Source organism: Rhamphochromis longiceps, linkage group LG5 (assembly GCF_057381845.1).
Source record: "Rhamphochromis longiceps isolate RC_006_pf linkage group LG5, R_longiceps_female_GT1.1, whole genome shotgun sequence".
Lineage (NCBI taxonomy): Eukaryota > Metazoa > Chordata > Actinopteri > Cichliformes > Cichlidae > Rhamphochromis > Rhamphochromis longiceps.
In genome coordinates, this window is record NC_140561.1 from 34,672,092 (window position 1) to 34,698,894 (window position 26,803).

Here is a 26,803-nt window from a genome sequence, read left to right on the forward strand (position 1 = left end):
TTTACATATACACTGCAGCTTTTTTGATGTTACGTTATTTACTCTGCATAAAAGCAGAGGAGAATTTATTTGGAAAAGCTGCAACCATAATATAGGGATTCAGAAAATTGCTGTGACGAAATCAGTGGCTACAGTAAAAAAGGGCCACAAAGGTGTAAGAGTGTATGCAAGAAGCAGTTGATTGGCCATAAAGGTGCAGCTATATCACACGCTCACTGAACCAAAACTTTAAACAGTCACTTTGGTAAGAGCTTGCCGCAAAATGGAAACAAAAGCCAGAAAAGGAAATCCAGTCACTTTTTCCACAAGGTGACAAAGCAACAGCGATAGTTCAGAACCTCCTGATATTTGTTACACCGGTGCTTAAAATACTTTACTCTGCAAATGCATAACTTCAAAAGACTTTTTACATCAAGTCACTGGAACACTATGGACCAAATATAAGTGATGGCTGGATTCTTTTAAGACCAAAAACATATTGTGGGTAACTTTTTTAGAGAAACACGACTGCTAAACATTAAAAATGAAATCCGATGCTCGAATTGGCCCTTTTTGGTAATTGTGCTGACAGACACAAACAGCAAAGGCTCAAGAGGGCCTCTTATTTGTGGAGTAAATTTTTTTTCAGTCACATAAATAAATAAATAAATAAATAAATAAATAAATAAATAAATAAATAAATAAAATCTCAAAAGGTGAAACAATAATCTTCCTGCCACTCTAAAAGATCTGCATAATATTTATTATGACAGGGACAGATTCAACGCTGGTCGCAGCAAGAGTCTGTAAATGAACAGAGAAATGAAAGCAGCTATTCAGTCCAGGCGTAGAAGGCTTATCTGATCTGGCAATTGATGTTTTAATGTTCTGCAGTAATTGCACTGGCTGCAATCTTTAACATAAAAACAATAAACAAACATTATCAGCCAAAGAGATGGAAACAGCTCTGGTGCACTGAGGCTAATCTTAAATGGACTGAAGTTAAATCACAAGTAAACTTGATAGTGATATACAGTTCATCTCAGGCTAACAAGGTCTGCCATAGTTTAAGCACAAGCTAAACTTCCACCACAATGTTGAACGTGATGATGCTGACACCTCCCAGCAGTCACTGTTGTAAGTGTATATCTTGCTAAGTTTTTTGGAGTACTTGAGCAGAGCCTGTGCCTTCCTTCAGTCTCTTGTGTTTAGTTACACTGTGTATAGAGACTGGGGTCAGCTGTGTTTCCTCAGTGCACTGAGACCAAACACAACCATCAGTGAGTAATGAAACTGTCCTTGTTAAATCCACCATTTACCACTCTCATGTGGTTGTTTCTGTTGTAGTCCCTGATTATATTTCATGTCTTGGGTTTGGGAAATATAAAGAAAGATGCAGTACGACTTTATGATGCATTCTTTCTGTAGCTGTTTTCACTTATCTTTGATGTCACGAACTTCAACAGATTATGTTGTGTGTCTGTGTGTAGATGTTAGGTCTGCTGTTTAATCCGAGAGGTCACAAAGGAAGTATGGTCCAAGTCAAGACCTCTTTTGCTAACTGCTTAGCTTGTAAATACTAAATCACAAAGCTGCATTATAATTTGAGCAGATTGTGTATCTTATCACACGAACATAAACAATAGGCTGCTATAGTCATCCAGATGTTGCAGTGTGTGTATTCTCAGCGATAACTCTAAAGTTTCAGTCTGTTCCATCACTAAAAGCTTTGGAGCAAGAGACTGAATCCACTCTTTAACTTTTGCTGATAGACCGACCCTCTCTGATCTGCTCTTTGGCACGACACATTTCAGTCTCAGTTTGGACCTGATGTGGTCTTTTGAGTTCCAGCGCCAAGGAGACTTCCACACATCTGCCTTAAATCACAGCCGACTGCAAGCCCCGTTTCTCAAAACAAAGGTCATGCTGCGTTTGAAATGGTTTCGCACATAGTTGCCTGATAACAGTAAAACAGAAAATCGCCTCAACTAGATGCAACAGGACAGCAGTCAAGAGAACGTGGAAATCAAAGCCTTCAATTGCATGCCATTATCTTTCTTAACATGATTCCTTTGAGCAGTTGCCAAAAAAAAAAAAAAATTAAGATGTTTCACTTGTGCACAAGCTGAGACAGGTTTGCACTAATGGAAAAACCATTCATTCACAACATCCTTTTGAATATTGTCATCACGTGTATATTTGAATATTGCAATAATCAAATGTGTGCATGTGGCCAGAACCTTTGCATAATCAATGGTGATAGATAGATAGATAGATAGATAGATAGATAGATAGATAGATAGATAGATAGATAGATAGATGTGTACTGTACATTACACTGCTTTTTAATTATACTGCTGGTAGTCTTAAAAGTCAACATTTGAAATGTTACTGTTTACACCCCCTAGCCCACTCTTTACTCATTTTGATTGAGGAAAATAAACAATGGAAAGTATCCAAACTCATTCTATGCTAATGCAAAGTTAGTTTGAAGCTCTGGTGTAAAGGAGTTATTTCATCATGATTTCAAGGGCGGAAATTTTGTTTACTCCAGATTTCCAAAACAGATCTCAGCTGAGATTTCTTGATGTTACCCAACCAAAGCTGCAGTCTGCTGAAAATCTTTCACTCACTAATATCATTCTTTCAGCAGCTACTTTTACTATCTATATTCCCAATTATCATCTGCAGCTGTTGCTCCTGTGTGGGTGTGCTGCTTCGTTGACAAAAAGACTCCAATTTAAATACACAGCAGGTGGCCTGATGCAAGATCTGTATTCATAGTGAACAACCATTTCTCCAAAGGGAGTATCAATGAGAATCCAAGAACTGAACTATCATTCATATTTACACTGCAGGAACACAGTCATAGGATATTTTTATTCTTATCAAATCTGAATGTGTGTTTTTAGCCCTTCTTTATTGTATAGTTAGTGAGAATATAGCTACATCAAAACTTTGCCATAAAATGTAAAATAAAAGTATAACTTTGTAACGGCAGAGAAGATCCTGTGTCTTTTTGGCCTTTAATGTAACTTCTTCAAGTGTACCTCAATGCTGTGAATCGTACAAAATAGCCGTAGGAAGGAAAATACTCTACAGTAACAATAGAAACAAAATATGCCCCATTTACCCCTGAGTGAAAGCACTGCACAAGTTAAGAGATGTTTAGACATGGTCATTGCTGCATCTTCCTGCCTCTCCTAGCGTATCCATGAAAACACCACAGCAGAGCAACATATGTGGTTAATGAAGGGATTCGTATCCATCAATTAAGTATGAGTGACTCAGAAAAAAAAGAAACGGGTAATACAGGGAATTAAATGTTTTGTCAGCTACAAAAATCTAATGTTGCGCCATATATTGGCATGGTGACAACTGAGCAAAAATATCTTAAGGGTTTTAGAATTTATTCATAAATACTTGCTTTTCGCTTCCACAGTCCAGTCGGACCTTTGACAGCACAAAAATCCATGTACAAAGCTGTAAAGTTTTAATCAGAACTGTTCAAAGAGAAAATAAAATCTGACAATGTGAAAACTAGAAGAGTACAGTCCTCCACCAGGGCTAAAAATTTAATGGGTGCTTCCATTGACACTATAGGGGATGATACTCCAAAAATTAGCAGACATCTACATGGAAACTGGATGGCTGTTGTCCTGTCCGTGCTTCCAATCAACAGCCGAACTGGAAATTATACAATCTAATCATGTTGTTGCACTGACAGGTGCATAAAATGGAGGTTCAGAGTTTAACTCCTTCCCTAGTGGACAGCTACTAGGGTTAGCTCTTGTTTCTCTTTTTGAAACGTAGAAATTTCCATCTTATTTTAGGCCTGCTTCCAGAACAAAATGAGCATCATTTAGTGAGGGTGATCTATAAAGCTTGCTAGCCATAGAAAAACCTGGACCATATTGTAATGGTCATGAAACTAAATCTTTATATACTGAGATGTCAAAACTCATGATTAAAGCTACATCTATTTATGGATACATCCAAACTAAAACTGACTTCTTTTTATCTGTTTTGCTTAGCAGGAAATTTGGAAATATAATAATCTGGTAATATTCACAATAGAGATGGCACGATACCACTTTTTAATGTCTGATACAGATATCATAAATTTGGATATCTGCCGATACCGATATGAATCCGAAATAGTATGTTTTTTAATCAATAAAACTGTTTTTTAATATCGTGCTGCTTTTTGTATAAGTTCATACTCAAGTTAAAAAAAACAAAAAAACACTAAAGCTATTCTGTTATACCTGTATGCAAAAAATACACTGCACCCAAAATATTTCATAGTTCAGCAATACTGATCAATCTAATAAACTTAAACCTACTCCATCCTCCCTATTCTGGTATTTTAAAGACTAAGCAACCTAACTAATAGGGTTGCCAACTCCCAGCAAAAAAAAAAAAATTAAAAAAAATAGGGAACCACCCTCCACCTCATGATGCTTAATTGACGTAATCAACTTTAATTTGATGCAGTGTGGGGAAAAAATGCACAGAAATCAATTATTTTTCAAGAACAATTAAATAATGGTGACAACCACAATCTATATTCCTTTGGCAATAAAGTATTGGGAAATTACTGTTTTCCTTTATGAGTTAGTTTAGTTTGATTTTAAATGTTGTCCACAGTACCACTACCTATTAAGCTTTTTTACAGCCACACTGTGGTCGAGGAAAGGAAACTTAACACATAAAACAAAACAATTGTAAAATCCTGGTAATTAAATTATTAATGCACTTAAAGCTCAAAATTTTACCATGACTGCAACTTTAGTGAATTTTGAGTCTGAGGGTAAAAAGTCTGCACAAATGCAGCTTCAACTGGTGAGCAGTTTTGCATGAATGACCACAGCAACATAATCAGCAGCATGTTATTCAAAGCCCATTGGTGGCTTTCAGATAAAGTCGCCTGCACCTCCTTTCCTCTTTGAATGAGCGCCTAAGAGGATCAGGTTACTAGAGAGACTGTGTGACTTTTACCATATGAATGAAGCAAGAGGTAGATTGTCCCTGGTCTGCAGCCTGGGTTGTGTGCCACCACAGGCTGCTTGTCAGTCAACCCAGAAAGGGTCCATTAAACTGACTCCATTAGAGCTAATGAGTTGTAGGTCAGTGGCTATGGGTGGCCTCTCCATTCATGAGTAACAAACCATATAAATGGCAGGCTTGCTGATTTCATTAATTCACACCACCAAGAGGAAGAAATGTTGCCAGTGTTGCAGCAGAGCTTGCACAGTGTGCCATCAAGTAAAAGAGGAAGCAGAGTGCTCATTACCTCTGCACATCATTATATGTAAGGTAGGGCTGCAAGCATCATTAACTTTTATTATAAATTAATTTGAGGTGTTAATCCCAGTTAATTGTTTAGGGATTTTGTTTTTTGCCTGTTTTGTTAAAGTAATTGTCCCCAAACACAAACAATAAAAAGGACAAGGAGGAAATCATTTGAATTTTCTGAATGAGTATTTTATATAGTTTATGTGAAGTAGCACATTACCTGTGTCCCAGATTAGTGCCAAGAGCACTATATTCATCTCAGAGATGTAGGCAGCAAATTCCACTGTACCATCTTGAAACCATCACCAGGATTGAAACTTCTTGCAAGTAAGGCCAATAGCTTGGTAAACCTAACCACAAAAATGTTGTTTTTCATAAATAATTGGAATAAATTAATGGAGAAAAAATACAAAGGTGAGTTTTATATTAGTTCATGATATTGACTGACAAAATGACTTATCAGCAAATTTTGTAAATGTCTGTGTATTAATTTGCACATGCTGCTTTTAGTCATTGCTGTAAATTCTAACATTATAGAACATGAAAAATGAACAGCAACAAGTGGCATTTCAGAAATGATGGTGTACATGCTTGAATGAAGCTTGGATATCCCACAGTATATTCTGATAAAGACTAGAGCTCTTCCCGAATCCCTGTGTAACCCCAACCAGCATACACAAAGCTCAGTATAGTAGAGAGTCAGCAGTGGCTAACCAGCTCCAAAACCTCATTAGATAAATAAGCACAAAGCAGCTATTATGAAAGTCTACAATCGGGAAATAAGAATATGGAAAAACGAATGGGGTGTGAAGGTATGGTAGCAGCAGCTGCATGGCCAAACCACAAATCGCATCCAGCTATTCTGAGGGAATACAGTACCAGTAAACTGAGGCAATTTTGCAGCTACTGAGCTCTGAATATTACACAAGCTGGGCCAGTGGTGTATTTTAGTCATAATCATATCACAGTAAAGTCCAATTTGAATGTGAAACAATAAAATTGAGCTTTTTGTTTGAACAACAGTGTACGGTAGATGAGACCAAAGTTGATTGGCTTAACCCATGTGGAAAATATATATATAAATCTTATAAAGTTTGTAGCTGTCTTGTGAGAAAGTTTTTTTCTATTTCTTTTCCATATGGGAAAGCTTATATTTTTTTTTCAAATTAGAAGATTTTTCCAATGTTGTATAATTTTTAACGTGCCAATAAATTATCCTTTCAAGTGTCAAAAGTCTTAGCAAAAGTTCAAAAGCCTACTCAAAACTCTCTCTTAACAATAGCTGTACATATAAACATGGAAATACCAAAAACAACCAAAGAAAAAAATAATTAAGCTCAGCCACACAAAGAAATAAACTCTTCTAAATACTCGTACATGTAGTCTATGAGCAAAATACCCAAACATTAACAGCTCACAAACTGTCAGCAGATCTAAGCGCATGGGCACACTTAGCTTGTTCAAGTTGAGTGGATCATAGCATTGGATAACTGATGAAACTTTAGTAAGTGGCCAGCTTTGGGTCTTAAAATATTTTCTAACTCCACATCCTTTTTAAGGTCAGTGGCTGAAACAGGCATCCATTAAAGAGACATGACACATGGTAGAACTAGCTTACACCTTGCAACCACTTTTTTATGTTCATCTTGTTGGTACCTGGTAAGATCTCCTTCAGAGCTGCCTTGTTTCTTAGTGGCACCGGTTGAAGAAGGTGCTAGAAACAGACCGCATTTGCTGCAGATCCATGGTGCAAATCTTTGTGCCACCACATCACAACTGTATTCCATCCATCCATCCATCCATTTTCATCCGCTTTGTCCGGGGCCGGGTCGCGGGGGCAGCAGCCTAAGCAAAGAGGCCCAGACCTCCCTCTCCCCAGCCACCTCCTCCAGCTTATCCGGGGGAATACCAAGGCGTTCCCAGGCCAGCCGAGAGATATAATCTCTCCAGCGTGTCCTGGGTCTGCCCCGGGGCCTCCTCCCGGTGGGACATGCCTGGAACACCTCACCCAGGAGGCGCCCAGGGGGCATCCTTGTCAGATGCCCGAACCACCTCAGCTGGCTCCTTTCGATGTGGAGCAGCAGCTGCTCTACTCTGAGCCCCTCCCGGATGGCCGAACTTCTCACCCTATCTCTAAGGGAGAGGCCAGCCACCCTTCGGAGGAAGCTCATTTCTGCCGCTTGTATCCGCGATCTCGTTCTTTCGGTCACTACCCACAGCTCGTGGCCATAGGTGAGGGTAGGGACGTAGATCGACCGGTAAATTGAGAGCTTCGCTTTTACACTCAGCTCCCTCTTCACCACGACGGACCGGTGCAGCGTCCGCATTACTGCAGCTGCAGCCCCAATCCGTCTGTCGATCTCCGGCTCCCTTCTCCCATCACTCGCGAACAAGACCCCGAGATACTTGAACTCCTCCACTTGGGGCAGGAACTCATCCCCGACCCGGAGTGGGCACTCCACCCTTTTCCGGCTGAGAACCATGGCCTCAGATTTGGAGGTGCTGATCCTCATTCCCGCTGCTTCACACTCGGCTGCGAACCGCTCCAGTGCGAGCTGGAGGCCCTCACCCGATGAAGCCAACAGAACCACATCATCTGCAAAAATCAGAGATGAGATTCTGAGGCCACCAAAGCGAAAGCCCTCCGCCACTTGGCTGCGCCTAGAAATCCTGTCCATAAAAATTATGAACAGAACCGGAGACAAAGGGCAGCCCTGGCGGAGCCCATCACCCACCGGGAACGAGTCCGACTTATTGCCGGCAATGCGAACCAAGCTCTTGCAACGGTTGTATAGGGATCGAATGGCCCGTAGCAATGGGCCAGACACCCCATATTCCCGCAACACCTCCCACAGGACACCCCGAGGGACACTGTCGAATGCCTTCTCCAAGTCCACAAAACACATGTAGACTGGTTGGGCAAACTCCCATGCACCCTCAAGTATCCTGGAGAGGATAAAGAGCTGGTCCAGTGTTCCGCGACCAGGACGAAAACCGCATTGTTCTTCCTGTATCCGAGGTTCGACTAACGGACGAACTCTCCTTTCCAGCACCCTGGCATAGACTTTCCCAGGGAGGCTGAGGAGTGTGATCCCCCTGTAGTTGGAACACACCCTCCGGTCCCCTTTCTTGAAGATGGGGACCACCACCCCGGTCTGCCAGTCCACAGGTACTGCCCCTGATCTCCACGCAACATTGCAGAGGCGTGTCAACCAGGACAGCCCTACAACGTCCAGAGCCTTCAGGAACTCGGGGCGGACCTCATCAACACCAGGGGCTCTGCCACCAAGGAGTTGTTTAACTGCTTCAGCGACCTCGCCCCTGGAAATTGGCGGGTCATTCCCCTCATCCCCAGACTCTGCTTCCTCCTCGGAAGACGTGTCAGTGGGATTAAGGAGGTCCTCGAAGTATTCCTTCCACCGCCTGACAATTTTCTCAGTCGACGTCAGCAGCGCTCCGCCAGCACTATACACAGTGCAGGTAGAGCACCGCTTTCCCCTCCTGAGACGTCTGACGGTTTGCCAGAATCTCTTCGAGGCAGCCCGAAAGTCTTTTTCCATGGCCTCTCCGAACTCCTCCCACACCCGAGTTTTTGCTTCAGCCACTGCCCGAGCCGCATTCCGCTTGGCCTGTCGATACCTGTCGGCTGCCTCCGGAGTCCCACAGGCTAACCAAGCCCGATAGGACTCCTTCAGCCTGGTGGCTCCCTTCACCTCTGGTGTCCACCATTTGGTTCGGGGATTACCACCACGGCAGGCACCAACCACCTTGCGGCCGCAGCTCAATGCAGCAGCTTCGGCAATGGAGACGCTGAACATGGTCCATTCGGACTCAATGTCCCCAGTCTCCCTCGGAATGCTGTTGAAGCTCTGCCGGAGGTGTGCGTTGAAGATCTCGCGGACTGGGGCCTCTGCTAGACGTTCCCAGCACACCCTCACTACGCGTTTAGGTGCACCAGGTCTGTCCAGCGTCTTCCCCCGCCACCTGATCCAACTCACCACCAGGTGGTGATCAGTTGACAGCTCAGCCCCTCTCTTTACCCGAGTGTCCAGAACATATGGTCACAGGTCTGCTGATACGATTACAAAATCGATCATCGACCTACGGCCTAGAGCATCCTGGTGCCACGTGCACTTATGGACACTCTTATGTTCGAACAGGGTGTTCGTTATGGCCAAACTGTGATTAGCACAGAAGTCCAATAACAGAGCACCGCTCGGGTTCAGATCAGGGAGGCCGTTCCTCCCAATCACGCCCCTCCAGGTCTCGCTGTCGTTACCCACGTGAGCATTGAAGTCTCCCAGCAGGACAACAGAGTCTCCAGGTGGAGCACCCTCCAGCACCCCCCCCCCCCCCCCCCCCCCCCAGGGACTCTAAGAAGGCTGGGTACTCTGAACTGCCACTCGGCGCATAAGCGCAGATGACAGTCAGGACCCGTTCCCCGACCCTAAGGCGCAGGGAACAAACCCTCTCGTCCACCGGGAAAAACCCCAACGTACCGGCAGCAAGCCGAGGGGATATTTGGATACCCACCCCAGCCCGCCGCCTCTCACCAGGGGCAACTCCAGACTGAGACAGAGTCCAGCCCCTCTCCAGGAGACTGGTTCCAGAGCCCAAGCCATGTGTAGAGGTGAGCCCGACTATATCTAGCCGGTACCTCTCAACCTCACGCACTAACTCCGGCTCCTTCCCCACCAGAGAGGTGACATTCCATGTCCCTATTGCCAGTCTTGGCAGCCGGGGGTCAGTCCGCCAGGGCCTCCGCTCCTGGCCGCCACCCGGCACACAATGCACCCAACCCCTATGGCGCCTCCTGCGGGTGGTGGGCCTGCGGGAGGATGGGCCCATGTCTCCTCTTCGGGCTGTGCCCGGCCGGGCCCCATGGACTAAGGCCCGGCCACCAGACGCTCGCCCTCGGGCACCCTCCCCGGGCCTGGCTCCAGGGCGGGGCCCCGGTAACCCTATCCCGGGCAGGGTAAACTGTTCCCTCGATGTCCTTTTCATAAGGGTCTTATGAATCGCTCTTTGTCTGGTCCCTCACCCAGGGCCAATTTGCCATGGGAGACCCTACCAGGGGGCAAAAGCCCCCAGACAACATAGCCCCTGGGATCCCAGGGGCAACTGTATTCCATCTGATTAAAATCTGACTGTGGAAGCCATTTGTAAACTCAGTCAGTAAACTCTGTCATAGTAAAGAAATCAGCTTTGTGACATGACATGTTATACTGTTAGAAGCAACCATCACAAGATACAGTGGTACACTGTGGTCACAAAGGGTAGTAGTGGGGTAGAAGTATGCAGTGAATCACAACCGACACCATGAACTGCTGATAAAATGCAGGATGGATCCATGCTTTCATGTTGTTTATGCCTAATTTAACCCTAGCTTTAAAAGCAGTAGAAATCAGGACTCAGTTTCCTGCTCTCAGCTGCCGGGAGTTACACCCAGTGTGGTCCTCTGGTGGTGTAGCCCATCTGTTTCAAGGTTCATTGGTGCAAGAGATGTTCCTCTGAATACCTCAGTTATAACGACTGGTTATTTGAGATACTGCTCTGTTCATATCAGCTTGAAACAGTCTGGCCATGCTCCTTTGACATCTGACATCAACAAGGCATTTTCTGCCAGAGAACAGCCACACACTGGATACTTTCTCTTTTTAGGACCAGTCTCTGTAAACCCTAGAGACGGTTATGTGGGAAAATTTCAGCAGATCAGCAGTTTCTGAGAAACTCAAACCAGCCTGTCTGGCACCAGCAACCATACTATGTTTAAAGTCACTTAAACCATCTTTCTTCCCCATTTTGATGCTCAGTTTGATTGGCTCATTAGATGTTGCGGTAAGAACAGTTGAACAGATGTACCTAATAAAATAATGTATGTTACATAAACAATGGTCAGTACAGCGGTGGTTTTAATAACTGAAAAAAAAAAAACCCCGCAAGTCTGAATATCAATAGCGCATGGTCATTATTATACTGATCATTAAAGACAGTAAAATTCTGATTTTAAAGTTTAATTTGATCACTTGGCTGTTCTCAAATATAAAAATTGGGAGATGTTGGATTACTGAACTATAATATGGTTTTATAGAAGCAGGGAGCATGAATCACTATGAAGGTTTTCGATGGTCCACGAGACCATCAATAACTCATCCATTTTATCTTAATTGCTTAGGCATAATTTATAGTCCTATAAAAGTTATAGTACAATCAATGAACTTTTATTGATCCCAACCTTATTAACTGTTAGAGCAGCAAAAATACATATGAGACCAGATAGGGTAATACATATGAACACTACTTATAAGAAGCATTAAAAAAATTTCAATGCATTTAAAATGTAAACTTAGATGAAGCTTAAATTTTAAACTTATTCTACTATTGTCCCAAATTTAAAATTAGGTTAAGTTTAAATTTTAATGACTAAATTTACTTAGTCTCCCAAAATCTGGAAAAATAAATCATTACAATTTATACATTTTTTGATTGCCATTTCCTTCAATTTTGCCCTAAACAAAATTGGAAAGGACAGATAGTTTGCTCATTTGTTTTCTCAGTTTTTATATCATGAATTTGTTCTGTGCCTCTTTCACTCACTTAGTCCCTGCTACTTAAAATATGGAGTGTAAGTAAGATTTATTTAGAGCTTTTTCAGTTATAAAGTCATAAAATGTTATACAATAAAACAAAGAAGACTAGAGAGGCAAAAATCATCATCTTTACTAACATCAAAACACAAACATAAAAGTGGAGTTATCCTCCCTTCATGATTTATGTTTCAGCTATTTCTCTTTTATATGGCACGGATGGCAAAACTTCCAAAATAAGGACACACCTGTTTAACTTTACTCATAGCTCCTCCTGATGCATTTCAGGAATTAAAATATCCTTCAGCCGAGATCAATTTCTGCTTCACCGCCACAGGACAGAGTGAAGAGGAGATGATGAGAAATGAGAAAGGCCATACCATTTTGGGATCATGCTCATGCAGACTCAGTGAGTGTTTTACTGATGATACAAACATCCTGATCATTCCTGTGGTATTTCATCGGCTATGGTCTGGGAAGTATTCAGGCTTTTCCAGGAGGCTCCAGTCAAATTAAAGCCAATGTAACAGAGCACATTATCCAATTGAAAGCGTCTAGTTTATTCAACAGTAAAGTGTGCCAAGAAATACCATTTTCTTCACTGTGTTAACATCAAACAGACGGGGCAATTTTATTCCACTCAGTCATCAGGCAGTGATGAGTCAACACAAATCCACATCTTTCCCGTATAGCCATGTGCCGCTGTTACCCATCTGCTTCAAGTCTCAATAAGTAGAGCGATGTGCAATGCCCCAGCGCACACTAATGTGTACAGTTGTGTCAGATGCATATTTATAGCCCACCTAGTAACTTGAACGGATGTCACGTTCACTTTTCACATCTGGCTGCATGTTATTTTTTAACAGGTCAGTAGCTGTAAATTTGTGTGTCACTGACCCAAATTCAGATCCTCAAAATAATTCACATTTGTTTTCTGTTAAAATGATCACAATCTTTTTGGATATGCTCAACTACACTGTTAAACAGAATTGACATTAACACGAATCCATTATTGTTAAGCACAATTACATTTTGCCATTTTCACAAAAATCTGCTGAAACAACGACCTTTATTCACTCATTAAACGCAGCATAAGCCAATCATTTATGTATTTTAATACATAAATTATAATTCTTAATTCATTAATTCATTATCAGTTAATAATTACTGTATTATTTTTTAATAACCAAAGCATTTGCATGTAATATGCATCTGCAGTTGTGGAATGTAATTTAAAAAAAGAAAATACTTAAAAATAATAATATTTCTAGAATAATATTTTAAACATCATATAAAAAGACGCTGAGCCATAAAGGAATAACATAATTATCTTGCAACTTGAATTCAAAAGTGCCTTAACATTGTCACACCACATTAAAATTTAAATTCAATCACAAACAGCATTTCAATAACCATGTATTTTAATCTGCATATTAAGCAAATATCTCAAGCATCCCAATTATTTTCACTTTGTCTGACACATTAATTTTCCCTGATAAATGACTAAAGGGTCCATGAGACTTATTAGGCAAGTTAGTTTTCCCCTTTCAGAATAAAAGGTGTTTTCTCCATAGCATAGCATAGCAGCAACTCATTAGCGCCGATGCTTCACAGCTAAAAGGCAGTGGGTTCAAATCTGCCTGTTTGTGTCTTTTCCCTTTACTGTGTAGGTACAAGAAAAAAACTCAAACAGTCCAAGGACATGATGTTAGGTTATTTGATTATTCTTAACTGGCTGTAAGTGTAAATGTGAGAGTGTGCAGTTGCCCGTGTTTGTGCATTAGACTTGTGAAAGACTGACGACCCATCCAGGGCGTGCTCTCTTTGTTGCTTAAATCACCTGTAATTCTGAACTGGATAAAAGGTTAAGAAAATGAATGGGCATTTCTTTATTAGCTGGCCCCCAGCCTCCTGTCATCTTGAAAAGGGGCCTTTGGGCAAAGCAAGTTGCTCCTATGATCACAAGTTCATTAAAGATTTACACTTATTTTATTCAAGTCATGGCAGACTTGTAGTCAAGACCGCCTAAACCAAGACAATACCAAGACCAGAGGGTATCAAGACCAATACAGACCGAGTCAAGACCAAGACAACGTCGAGACGAGACTAAGACCGAGACCAAGACAAAAAAGTCTTTAAACTGCAGCCAGATGCTGCTTCATTTACGGGTGTCAGGCATATTAATGTTTTTGCAATGCACTCACAGCCCTCCTCACCGCTGTCTACTGTCTCACTCACTTACTGAGAGGACAGACGCACGCTCCACTTGACTGTCGCGTCTCTCACCCTCTCTGTTTTTCACATAATGATATTATCCTATATCCTCGCATGTGATTGGCTACAATCGGGAGGGATTGGAGCATAGCTGAGCCACTGTGTGAGAGCTGAGCAGCGAAAGGAAATTAAGTGAGGAGCCGGCTCTCGCTCAATGGGAGTCGGCTCTTCTGATTCACTACAAAGCACTCTCTAAGCACGGCTCTTAGAGCTGATGCTTTTGCGCATGACACATTATCGAATGTTACGTTGTGTGTCATGGATTTTGTTGACTCCAAATCTCCCAACCACTATGTCGATCTGAGACAGCAAGATAGAGACAGCGAGACCAAGACAAGACTGAGCGATCTGAGACCAAGACAAGACCAAGACCACGTAAAAATGGTCTCGAGACCGGTCTTGAGACATCCAACTCTAAGTCATGGCATGATGTTGTATATGCTCAGTGTACCATTCACCTCAAAATCCCCTAGGCACATTTAGAGCTCAGAGTAATTTGACACCTATCACATTAAATGTCCATTGCTGTCAAGCCCAGCTTTAAGTAAAACTAACCAAACTTCTCAACCCTGTTTGCACTTGGACATAGGGCAGGGCAATATGGCCAAAAATATTCATCGCAATATCTATTTGAAAATTTGCGATAAGGATATAACTGACGATATAACTGACGCGAGACAAAATAAATAAATCCCTCAATGTATTTTCACTTAAACAAGCAGCTGTTTTTTTATGCAAATTCCTTGCTGACAGTTTAACCAAAAGGCATTTCCAGTGGAAATTGGCCAAGATATCCTGAGCATAACCATGTATAATATCCACAAAACTTAAAAAGAGGTTATACACACACACAATACGGTAATATTATGTTGAAGCACAGTACGTATCACTCCGCAAGGCTCCTGACTACAATAGCTGTAATGCTCCAACAATCCATCAAGCGGTGCGGGTTTGTAGCTTAAAGTCGTACTAAAACATTTTTTGACATAAAATGTACGACATAAAATTGGTTCGAGGTCAGTAAGCACAACCAGAATTCATACATAAGGAGCACCGGATTATAAGGGGCACTGTTGATTTTTCAGAAAATCAAAGGATTTTAAGAGCGACTTATTTTCCGAAAAACACACTAATAACCAAGGCCCACTTGCGTGCTCTACCAAAAATTGTGCTTTGGTGTGTATCTGACAGATGAAAGCCAAACCAGTTCCACACCACTGAAGTTGCACATTTTTACAAACCAATTCTGGTTCATCCGTTTCATTCAACGATCCGCGTTTGTCCTTCTCATTCTGCGTCACCACCATGCTTTTTCTGCCATGTGTGTATGAAAACAAAGGCACTGCGCATGTGCATTTTACCCATATTCTATCACGATATTTAATTTTCTTATCATTACCTAACATTAATGATCCTCTATGCTGTTGCATGCTGGGGGAGCAGGCTGAGGGTCGCAGATGCCAACAGACTTAATAAACTGATCCGTAAGGCCAGCAATGTTGTGGGGATGGAGCTGGACTCCCTCAAGGTGGTGTCGGAGAGGCGGATGCTGTCCAAGATAAAGACAATGTTGGATAACACCTCCCACCCACTCCATGACATGTTGGTCAGTCACAGGAGCTCGTTCAGTGAGAGACTGAGATTACCGAAAAGCACCACTGAACGACACAGGAAATCATTCCTGCCTGTGGCCATCTCCCTGTACAACGCATCCACTTAACACACTGTTTGCTGCTACAACTACACATGTTTCTTTTCCAAATATTTATTTATAAGTGACTTATGTATGTATGTATGTATGTATGTATGTATGTATGTATGTATGTATGTATGTATGTATGTATGTATGTATATATATATGTATATATTGTACTATTCTTAGTTAGCGTATTGTCTGTCTTGTCTTAATGTTGGTTTAAAATGGAGCACTGTAACAAAAAATAATTTCCCCCAGGGATCAATAAAGTATTCTGATTCTGATTCTGATTCTGATTATACCGGCATTACCGTGAACGGCATGATATGGCCCAGCCCTACTTGAACAAAGGACTGGTTGATTTATAGTTTTCGCTTTTACATGGATATACATTTATATACTACTCTTATATAGTATTGTTAAGTAGCTTGAAACTTTGAAAAGTTTATCCAATTCAACACAAGAGTAGGTACTATTGTTAAAATTCATAGCAGCAGTCTACTGCACATATAGACCTTTTAGAAACTGACCAATGTATCCTTTGGAAGCCAAAGTCCAATATTATGTTTTCAGGGAATTACTGACAATAGAAGAAAAATTGTGAATTAAACAGACCTTTTGCTTCTACAGGGAGTGCAGAATTATTAGGCAAATGCGTGTTTTGTCCACATCATCCTCTCCATGCATGTTGTCTTACTCCAAGCTGTATAGGCTCGAAAGCCTACTACCAATTAAGCATATTAGGTGATGCGCATCTCTGTAATGAGAAGGGGTGTGGTCTAATGACATCGACACCCTATATCAGGTGTGCATAATTATTAGGCAACGTCCTTTCCTTTGGTAAAATGGGTCAAAAGAAGGACTTGACAGGCTCAGAAAAGTCAAAAACAGTGAGATATCTTGCAGAGGGATGCAGCAGTCTCAAAATTGCAAAGCTTCTGAAGCGTGATCATCGAACAATCAAGCGTTTCATTCAAAATAGTCAACAGGGTCGCAAGAAGCGTGTGGAAAAACCAAGGCGCAAAATAACTGCCCATGAACTGAGAAAAGTCAAGCGTGCAGCTGCCAAGATGCCACTTGCCACCAGTTTGGTCATATTTCAGAGCTGCAACATCACTGGAGTGCCCAAAAGCACAAGGTGTGCAATACTCAGAGACATGGCCAAGGTAAGAAAGGCTGAAAGACGACCACCACTGAACAAGACACACAAGCTGAAACGTCAAGACTGGGCCAAGAAATATCTCACAACTGATTTTTCTAAGGTTTTATGGACTGATGAAATGAGAGTGAGTCTTGATGGGCCAGATGGATGGGCCCGTGACTGGATTGGTAAAAGGCAGAGAGCTCCAGTCTGACTCAGACGCCAGCAAGGTGGAGGTGGAGTACTGGTTTGGGCTGGTATCATCAAAGATGAGCTTGTGGGGCCTTTTCGGGATGAGGATGGAGTCAAGCTCAACTCCCAGTCCTACTGCCAGTTTCTGGAAGACACCTTCTTCAAGCAGTGGTACAGGAAGAAGTCTGCATCCTTCAAGAAAAACATGATTTTCATGCAGGACAATGCTCCATCACACGCATCCAAGTACTCCACAGTGTGGCTGGCAAGAAAGGGTATAAAAGAAGAAAAACTAATGACATGGCCACCTTGTTCACCTGATCTGAACCCCACTGAGAACCTGTGGTCCATCATCAAATGTGAGATTTACAAGGAGGGAAAACAGTACACCTCTCTGAACAGTGTCTGGGAGGCTGTGGTTGCTGCTGCACGCAATGTTGATGGTGAACAGATCAAAACACTGACAGAATCCATGGATGGCAGGCTTTTGAGTGTCCTTGCAAAGAAAGGTGGCTATATTGGTCGCTGATTTGTTTTTGTTTTGTTTTTGAATGTCAGAAATGTATATTTGTGAATGTGGAGATGTTATATTGGTTTCACTGGTAAAAATAAATAATTGAAATGGGTATATATTTGTTTTTTGTTAAGTTGCCTAATAATTATGCACAGTAATAGTCACCTGCACACACAGATATCCTCCTAAAATAGCTAAAACTAAAAACAAACTAAAAACTACTTCCAAAAACATTCAGCTTTGATATTAATGAGTTTTTTGGGTTCATTGAGAACATGGTTGTTGTTCAATAATAAAATTATTCCTCAAAAATACAACTTGCCTAATAATTCTGCACTCCCTGTATCTGGATTTTTGTTAGATTGTTTAAAACCAAATTTTAGCTAACTTAATTTGCTGCTTTTAAAACTTCTTTTCTGAAGGAGAAAACCTCAAACTGCAGGAGATTTCATATATCAAAAGTTAATTTCCATGAATAGAAATGTTATTCACTGTTATCTATTGTTGGTATGACAATGAAGTCAATGTTGTCTTCATTGGGAGGGTATTTATGTTTTCATGTTGTTTATGTCAAATTCTGACATTACCAAAACAGAATTTTATAACTTTATTGTCTAGTTTTAGTGAGCTTCCTGTTTCTAAAAGAGCTCATGCTGCTGTTACAGGGTCACAAGTTGAATTGACAGGTGGAGAAAAGCTCTTGAGATGCTGAACAGTTCCTGTGCTGCTGCAGATTCTGCACAGGAGCACGCCACAGTAATTTTGATTAACAACCCATTTACTTCTGTTTATATAAGCTGCTTACATTTCTGTCATTTTGCACACGTGCCATATCTTACTGTTTTTAACTTGCTCAACCATGATTTAAAGGCATAGCTTAAAATGAAAACACGTTTACAATTAAGTTTCGGGACACAGTGTTTTCTGGAATGAGCTCTTAAATATTTTCTCCTTGGCAGGTTTAATATTAGAACCCACGAGTACAGTAATATGGCAACAGGAACAAATGTTCTGCGTCTGGTTAGTGTGATGGATGATCAAGCTCAAATGCCTTTCATCACTGCACAAAAATGAATTGCGGCTGTCTGTACCAAATCAAATCAATAATAAAATGCAGTGATAAAATAGAGCGAGACGAGACAGTAAAACTGATGTTTTGATTTATCACAATGGCTTAGAGTGTCTAAATATTCTGTTATGCACTCATATACTGTACAAAATACCAAATTCCATAGTGATCTGGTTCTGACTTACTCGTAAATATTCATTCAAGTTTAAATGTTTGAGGCTATCTGTCTGAAGGTACAAGACTGTTTAAGTCTAGAAAATCTGTCAAAGCTCATGTGTCCAAGAATTCAGACAAATGTTATTGTGTTAACGTTAAACTAACACGCCATTTCCACCCCCTAGAATAATGTACATGATGGAGGTCTGCTTCTTGATTTCAATATGTTTCAGTATGTAACGATGTGGTGAGAGGGGAAAACACATTAATGTTCTCTTCCCTTATTTGTCTTGTAAAGAATGTGTTTACAGTGGGTTTACGAGCTGGCTAAGACAATTTCTCCACTTGTCTGTCAACAGGATTGAAGAGGCAGAGGTGTGCTGGATGGCAGCCACAGCCAGGCCTCATGGCAGGAGGTGCCCATAACACACAGAACTCTAATCACATCCTCTAGGAGCCACAAAGGTGGTACAGTTCACGTGCATACACTGAAAAGGTATATATATGTGTAAATGCAAACAAGTCTCGAAACAGATCAGTTTTTTTCATGTGTTTGTCTTGTTTTGTTGTAGATGTCTGTTGTAGATAATACATATGTAAAGCTAGCAACACTGTGCTTATTCAGCATGGCTGTGTTCACACTGCATCCTCAGTGTTTGTTTGTTTTTTGTTTTTTTCACATTATCCATTCAGTGCTGCTAATATCAGATTCCAGTGTAAACTGGTCACTGTCCTGAACTGACCTGCATGTGCCGAAAAACAATAACAAAGGCGTCACTCACATTTGCTCTTGCACAGAAGTAAATATGGAGACCAGTAAAGCCAGTGTTTACATTTTCATTTAAACGTTGATGTGCAGAAAAAGCTGGAAAATATGTAGCCAGATGTCAAAGAGAGATTATGGTTTTTAGATTATTTTAATTACGGTTTGTGTGGTAGCAACAGCTGCTACTTCTAGACCTGTAGGTTTATAGTGCTGTCAAAAGTTTTTGTCCCATTTCTGTTTTTTTTTTTTATTTATATTTTTGCGTGCATATGTGCCACACGTACATATTATAATATTAAACACATTTTAATATTAGACAATAACCAAAGTATAAAAAATAGAAGATATGAATGGGGTTAAATACGAAATCATCTGGAGGTATTAGATTAGGCATTTTACAATACTGGTGCACCGGTGGCAGTTTCTTTGTTTGTTTCACTCAGCTCTGAAATTTCTTTTTTAAGCTTATCAGCACTTATTTTCCTGTGTTATTCCCCCACTTCCAAAAATCTGAAACATTACAAAAAATTGACTCTGCTCAATTTCAATGTGCCAATAAGCCATGTCACACATTGGGTACATTTGAGCCATTAATGTGTTTACGAATGTCAAATTAGCCCTGACATGTCTGTATAATTTTGAATTTAAAAGAGAACATAGACACCGCATTGTTGCTGGTCTTTCACTTTTCTTGTTACTATAAGCAATGCTGCTCCTGGGAAGATATTGTTCTCATCTTAAGCTTTTTCCTTGCTAATTTAGTCTGTGTGATGTTTGCTATGCTATAAAGTGATCTTCCTCTGTCCCCTAAAGTAATCTAAATTGGCACTTAAAGGCAGAAAAGAAAAGAAAAAAGAGGTGTGGCATATCTTCACTGCCTTTGTCTGTTTATTTCCAACAATGATGCAGTAATGATTTTGTCATGTCAAAATGTTGCACCAGGTATCAATAACTTGAACTAGACAGACCTTAAAAACCTATAATATTTTAGTTCTAGCTCACATTATGTATTGTTGCACAGGCTATAGTTTTTCTTTTGATTTGTTTTGCCAACAATTTTAATCCACAAGTGCTCACCCTGCTACCTGAGGCAAACACAGCATATAATAAGCCTACCCAACAGAGCCTGCTATTGTAGCTATCACAGGTGTTGACATGCCTGTGATTCCTGTTGTATTAAATGAAGGACACAGCCTGTCAACTTAAAAAAGCCATTAAGCACAGATGTTCTGTTCTGTGTTTTGTGGTGAGTCATGACACGATGAAAAGAAAATGACATCAAACACGTCACAATAATGTCAATTATATATTTCCCTATGTGTCACGCCTACTCTGATGGGTAATTTTGTTTTTTTTGGGTATGTTATTCTTTAATTTTCCACCATTTAATTCAGCACTGTTTCTGTCTAGTTTTCCTTTTTTTAATAAACAGTACTGTGTACATTTTTTTGGACAATTTAGATCAGGGGTGGGCAATTCCAGGCCTCGAGGGCCGGTGTCCTGCAGGTTTTAAATGTGTCCTTGATGCAACACAGCTGATTTAAATGACTAAATTACCTCTTCAACATGTCCTAAAGGCCTGGTAACGAACTAATCATTTGATTCAGGTGTGTTGACCCAGGGTGATATGTAAAACCTGCAGGAGGAGACACAAATCCAGCCTCTGGGAGTCACAAGCTAATGCTAGTCCCAAGTCCACACAAATAGAAATGTCAGGAAGAGCATCCGGCACAAAGTCTGTCCCAAATAAACGTGTATCTATCCACTGTGGTGATCTCTTGGGAATTAAAGAAGCAGACAGTACAAAATATGGGACTTATAATCTCTCCAACTAGTCCTTCAACCCAAGTCAAATAACCCGTATCCACGGATTAGTCTTACTGAAAGGGGCAAATAAAGCAAGTATTTTTCACATCAGTTAAGTTTCATTTCAGCTCACAAACCTTGAAAGAAGAGTATCAGGTTTACAACAATAAAACCAGGTTGTTGAGTGGTCATACTCTAGAACAGTGTTTCCCACACACATATTTCACATTAGAAAAATCACACGGCACATCACCAAACAAAATGATAATTTAGTAAGGATGGTGCAGGAATTTCCTCTTATTTTCTTAGTCTTAATCACAAGTATCCATAAAGGTTTCCTCTTTCCTCATTGATCACTGGACCTGGTAGCTTGTGACTCCCAGAGGCTGGATTTGAGTCTCCTCCCAGTATACCTTTTTTGCTTTATTCTGACCACTACTCACACTAGCACCTTCATCTGGGTTGGAATTTTCTCCAGGACCCAGGTCAGACTGACTACTTTTTCTTTTCAAATATTTACCTTTTGCAACTCCATGCTGAGTTATCTCACTTGCAACATGACTAAGTAATTTTTTATTCGTCTTCTTCGGTTATAAAGGCAGTTGGTAACCCATTAAATTGGAGCAAGAAGTTGTACTGTCCTCTGGTGGAAGAGAATATAATTGTTCTTCCCGTTACTCACACCGGTCGCTTGGTGTACCAGTCAGGTGAAACCAAATAATCTTCCACAGCACACCTGATCATTTCTCACGGCACACCTATGTGCCATAAGAATGGTTGGAAAACACTGCTTTTAGGAGACACTGAATGAGGGTTTGACCAAGGAAATGAACTGCAGTAAACAAACAACAGTCTTCTATATTAAAGTCTGGCATTTTATTGACCCATTCACCCATTCCTGCAACTCAACCTTAACCGTCATTCATTCAGCTCTGTGCACCACATCATCTGACTTTCTCACTTCATAACTGCCGCAGCCACTAAAGTGCACTGCTATCACTAGGAAAAATACAAGAAAATACGAGTGTTGTAGTGGTCTTAAATAGCTCAGAATTAAGAATAAAAACCTCTAAGACCTTCATGGATAGGAAATTCCTGGGCTATCCTTACTCACCATTGCTTAATATCCACAATTCACATGTTATCAATTTAAAAAATCTATCACATCCTGTGTGAAATAAAAGAGAGGGAATACAACAGTGTGCGTGACTCATAGCCATAGCCTGCTGCAGTGATCACTGGGACAATAAATGGTGTACACATGAAGTAACTCCAGAGAATGTCTTCAGGCAGCCACAGATTGTTAAGAGAGTTCACTGTCATCTTGTGGATGTAATTGAGTTAGTAATTTTTTTATATTATTGCTAAATTAGATATGAAACATTGTACTGCTTTCTGTTTACATGTATAAATCAGCTCAAGGACTCTGCAGCCTTGGCAGCAGCTGCCTAATCAGGATTTGCAGACTCCACCCTTAGCAATGCCAAACACAGACTTTTAATAAATAGTGCATGTAAAAACTGTTAACGGTAAGTCATCAAACTTAATGTCAGGAAAGATGTTTGGGGTTTCTTCTGCTTTAAACAAGAGCTCCAGCATGCACGTACATAAAGGGAATCTCACAGTTCAACATGTTGAGGATTGAATAAGTGCATGTGGAGATTAATACTACATTGTAAAAAAAAAAATAAAAAATTAAAATTCACTATTTTTATCTAGGTAAGCAAAAGAACATTCACATAATTTTAAAACTGCAAAATTATACATGTTAATTGCATACAATACAAAATAATTGGTGATCAATTACATTCTACACCTCCCCACAACTCTAAAGAACATTATAGCATTTTTCATTGTTTTCGTTTTCAAACCTCCACCTGTCACGGCTTCAGGAAGCCCATAAACAGTGATATAATACGTATGGTGAGCACAACAAAAACGCGTTAACTGCTAAAGAACCACCTAGTTCCCTCAGGAGTTACTGGATACCGAAAAGAAAACAAAAGAAAGGGAATATCACTTGGAAGCATCCTATACATATTAATGTTGATGTTACTACATGTCTGCTGAAGAAGCTCTATGTTTCATATGTAATGTTTCATATCCGCTGTAACATCTATGTGTTTTCCGTTCTTATTGACACCCTCAGGTCGTGTGCCCATGAGGTCGTCCATGCTGGTCCTGTTCCTCTTCTTAAGTGCCCAGGCTGTGGCCGCAACCAGAGGGGACTTGTACACCACCACCACAGCGGCACAGGAAAACACTCCAAGTGACAACCCAGACTCTATCCCGGTTGTTGATCCCAAACTCTTCACCAAGCGCCACTACCTCTCACCCAGAGTGCTTTTTAGCTCTCAGCCCCCTGATGCAGAGCCATCGGGGTCACAGAGTGCTGGCAGAAGGACCCGAAGGCAAGCAGGGCAGCCTCAACACCGCGGGATGTACTCAGTATGTGAGAGTATTAGTGTCTGGGTGGTCAACAAGACCAAAGCCACGGACACCTTAGGCAGAGAGGTGACAGTCCTCCCAGACGTGAAAATCAACAATGTCAACATGAAGCAGTACTTCTTCGAGACGACATGTCATAGCCCTCGATCAGGCAGCTCAGGCTGTTTAGGAATTGATGCGAGACACTGGAACTCCTACTGTACTAATTCACACACTTTTGTGCGAGCGCTGACTTCATTCCAGAACCTGGTGGCGTGGAGACACATACGCATTAACGTGGCCTGTGTGTGCGTGCTCAGCCGCAAGTCCTGGCGGCAATGAAGACTTACGACACGCGCACACAGATTCACAAAGCCAAATGCATTACATACACAGACAAGCAAACAGGCAGGCAGAAGTGACTTTTTTTTTCACATAATTTATCACCAAAAACTTCTCAACCTCTGCACAAAGTAAATTATTAGTATATGTCAAAGTATCAAGACTGCATGTATATACACCAGACCTGGGTCAAAGAGTATCTGCAGCTGGTTTTGTGTTTTGGTTGTTTGCTTTGGGTTTTTTTTTTTTTTTTAACTGTTTGAAGTACCACGCTACAGGGGGTGTAGCTGTGCCGGTATCTATTTTAGCTGTGGTTTATATCAGACTCAGCTTATGGAAATTCAATACGCAGCTACGTGCTCAGTTTGACAAGTGTGCGTGCTCTGGATTTATCATAACTTTTAAGCATTACACTGAAAAATATTCTAAAATACAGACAGGAAATATTTTTATGTACATATACACATATTGCATACATTCATGGGTTATGTTTGCTATACTAAGTGCACAACTGTTTCCTCTGTGGCTCATTCCAACCATTTCCTCTCTGTTTTCAGCATTGCTGTATCTGATGTTTCAAGCACAAACATGTGCATCTTTTAAATGCCAAAGGCTTGGAATTAATTTGTTGGTGTAAAAATTCTCCAGATTATAAAATTATATTCTATTATACACTTCTTGTGTTTGGTGTATCCAACCAGTAATGTAAAAGTGGCAACGCCATGCTCCAAATGAGTGAATTTATTGAATTTTTGTAGCATCATTTTCCAAGCGTTGCATAGTCCCGAAAAAGTCATCTCATAAGCGCATAAATTTTCCAAAGGAGAAAACAGCGAGAAGGGAGGTCTGATGTGCATACTACCTGACTATATACACCTAAATAGTCCACAAAAATAAACTAAACATGGAAACAAACTAATTAAAACATTAGGAAAAAGTAGTAGCTTAGTGTAATAAAACATGGCCTCAATAGCATTTCCCCCCTCTTACTCTATGGAAACTTTTTAGCTCCATACATTTACAAAGGTAAATAGGAGGCATAATAAATATTTATCATCCAGGAGCAACAATCAAATGCCAGGATGCCATAATGACAGGAAATGGAAACAAAGACCAAACCAAACTGCAAACGGGAGGTAAATTTGCTGATGCAGTGCAATTCAAATGGAGAACATTATAGTGTATAAGAAAGCATGAAAGATTAATTCTGGTTCATTGCGTTAAGGCAGAGCATACAGGTACAAGCGGATGATCTTTTGCTTTTATACTTTACTTTCAAATTATCACTTATACCACATCTACAAATACAGACCTAAAATGCAGCAGAACCACAGCTAAATGGCACCTTTACATGATGAATGATGATTATAAGATCTGCTCCAAACATCCATATGTCATTCAGACTCTGAAAATGGTAATTAAGGAAACTGGTTTCAGCTGTCTGACTTTCCTTGATTACTAACTGCTCAACAAAGAATTTAGAAATACCTCTAAAACAATATGCTGTGTGTGTCTGATCATTTGTAGTCTAGTATCGCTTTTGATAAATACAAATATTGCTCATATAATTCTCTTTTATTTTGATGCAGATGAAATTGCTATCTTAGTGCTTAAGGCCTGAACTGAACTTGTAATGCTGCAGTAGTTTATATATAGCTGTTATGAACAGATCTCCCAACCCAAACTCCTCTAATGTAACTGCGCTATGACATTAGTTTGACACTTGAAGATATTAAAAGTAGAAATATGTCCTTTACTTATACGTTGATTTTTTATTATGTTGGACAGCTATTCGGTAATTGCAGAAGGTTTCATTCACTGCTGTTTAGTTAATGCCTGCTGGGTTTAGACTAAATCACAGGAACATTTTAAAGCTGCAGCTTTTACAGACACAGACCTTGGGTTTAAAAGACCATGTGATTTGGTTCCAGAAAGCACAGGCTTAAACCTGCCTTAACCTTAAACTGCAGCTCAGCTTATGACAGAGTAGCAGCCTCTAGGACTTTTGGCACAACAACACAGTCAAGCTTCTTTTCTGCCAGTCATTATACTGTCATGCAGCCCATTTACTGAAGAAGACTAAATCAATCCACAACTTTGCAAATACAATTTGACCCAGGCCTGATAAAACCAAAAGTGTTTTTTTAATAAATGTTGTTGTTGATATTGTTATTTATTAAACATTTACAAACATGCACTGTGTGCTTTCTGTAGTGTTCTGGGAAGCTTGCTGCTTCCTTCAGCAAAAAGGAAAGCCCTGACAGAAGTGAAAAAAGGAGAATTCCCATATGGCTTCGTTTTACCGCCATTCTTTTTTTTTTTTTTTGGCTTTGCTTTGTGTTTTTCTCTTGCTATCATTCTACAGTGCATATGAAACAAAACTGAAAAGACAAACACAGGGCAAAAATGATTGATAATACAATACCTTTCCAGTGATATTTCAGTGCTCTCAGCGAACACAAAATTATTCTCCAGGCAGTATCGATTGGGATTTTTGTAGGCTTGCAGCCTAATTTTGTGTCCCATCGGGTATTTGAGGTGTCTGATATGATTGAG

General features: G+C 40.6%; 2 protein-coding genes across 4 annotated transcripts in view; both read left to right on the top strand.

Moving 5' to 3' along the window:
- Positions 1-26,488, top strand: part of ngfb (nerve growth factor b (beta polypeptide)) — a 31,094-nt gene extending 4,606 nt beyond the window's left edge. For all 3 annotated transcript variants that reach the window (XM_085407419.1, XM_085407418.1, XM_085407420.1), the window contains 2 exons: positions 19,266-19,402; positions 23,628-26,488. In XM_085407419.1, the coding sequence (XP_085263545.1) occupies positions 23,639-24,247 (609 nt within the window). In that variant the 5' untranslated portion in view covers positions 19,266-19,402; positions 23,628-23,638 and the 3' untranslated portion in view covers positions 24,248-26,488. The remainder of the gene's footprint in view (positions 1-19,265; positions 19,403-23,627) is intronic.
- Positions 1-26,803, top strand: part of LOC146670440 (N-acetyltransferase 8-like) — an 850,360-nt gene that overhangs the window by 116,616 nt on the left and 706,941 nt on the right. The window lies entirely within an intron of this gene.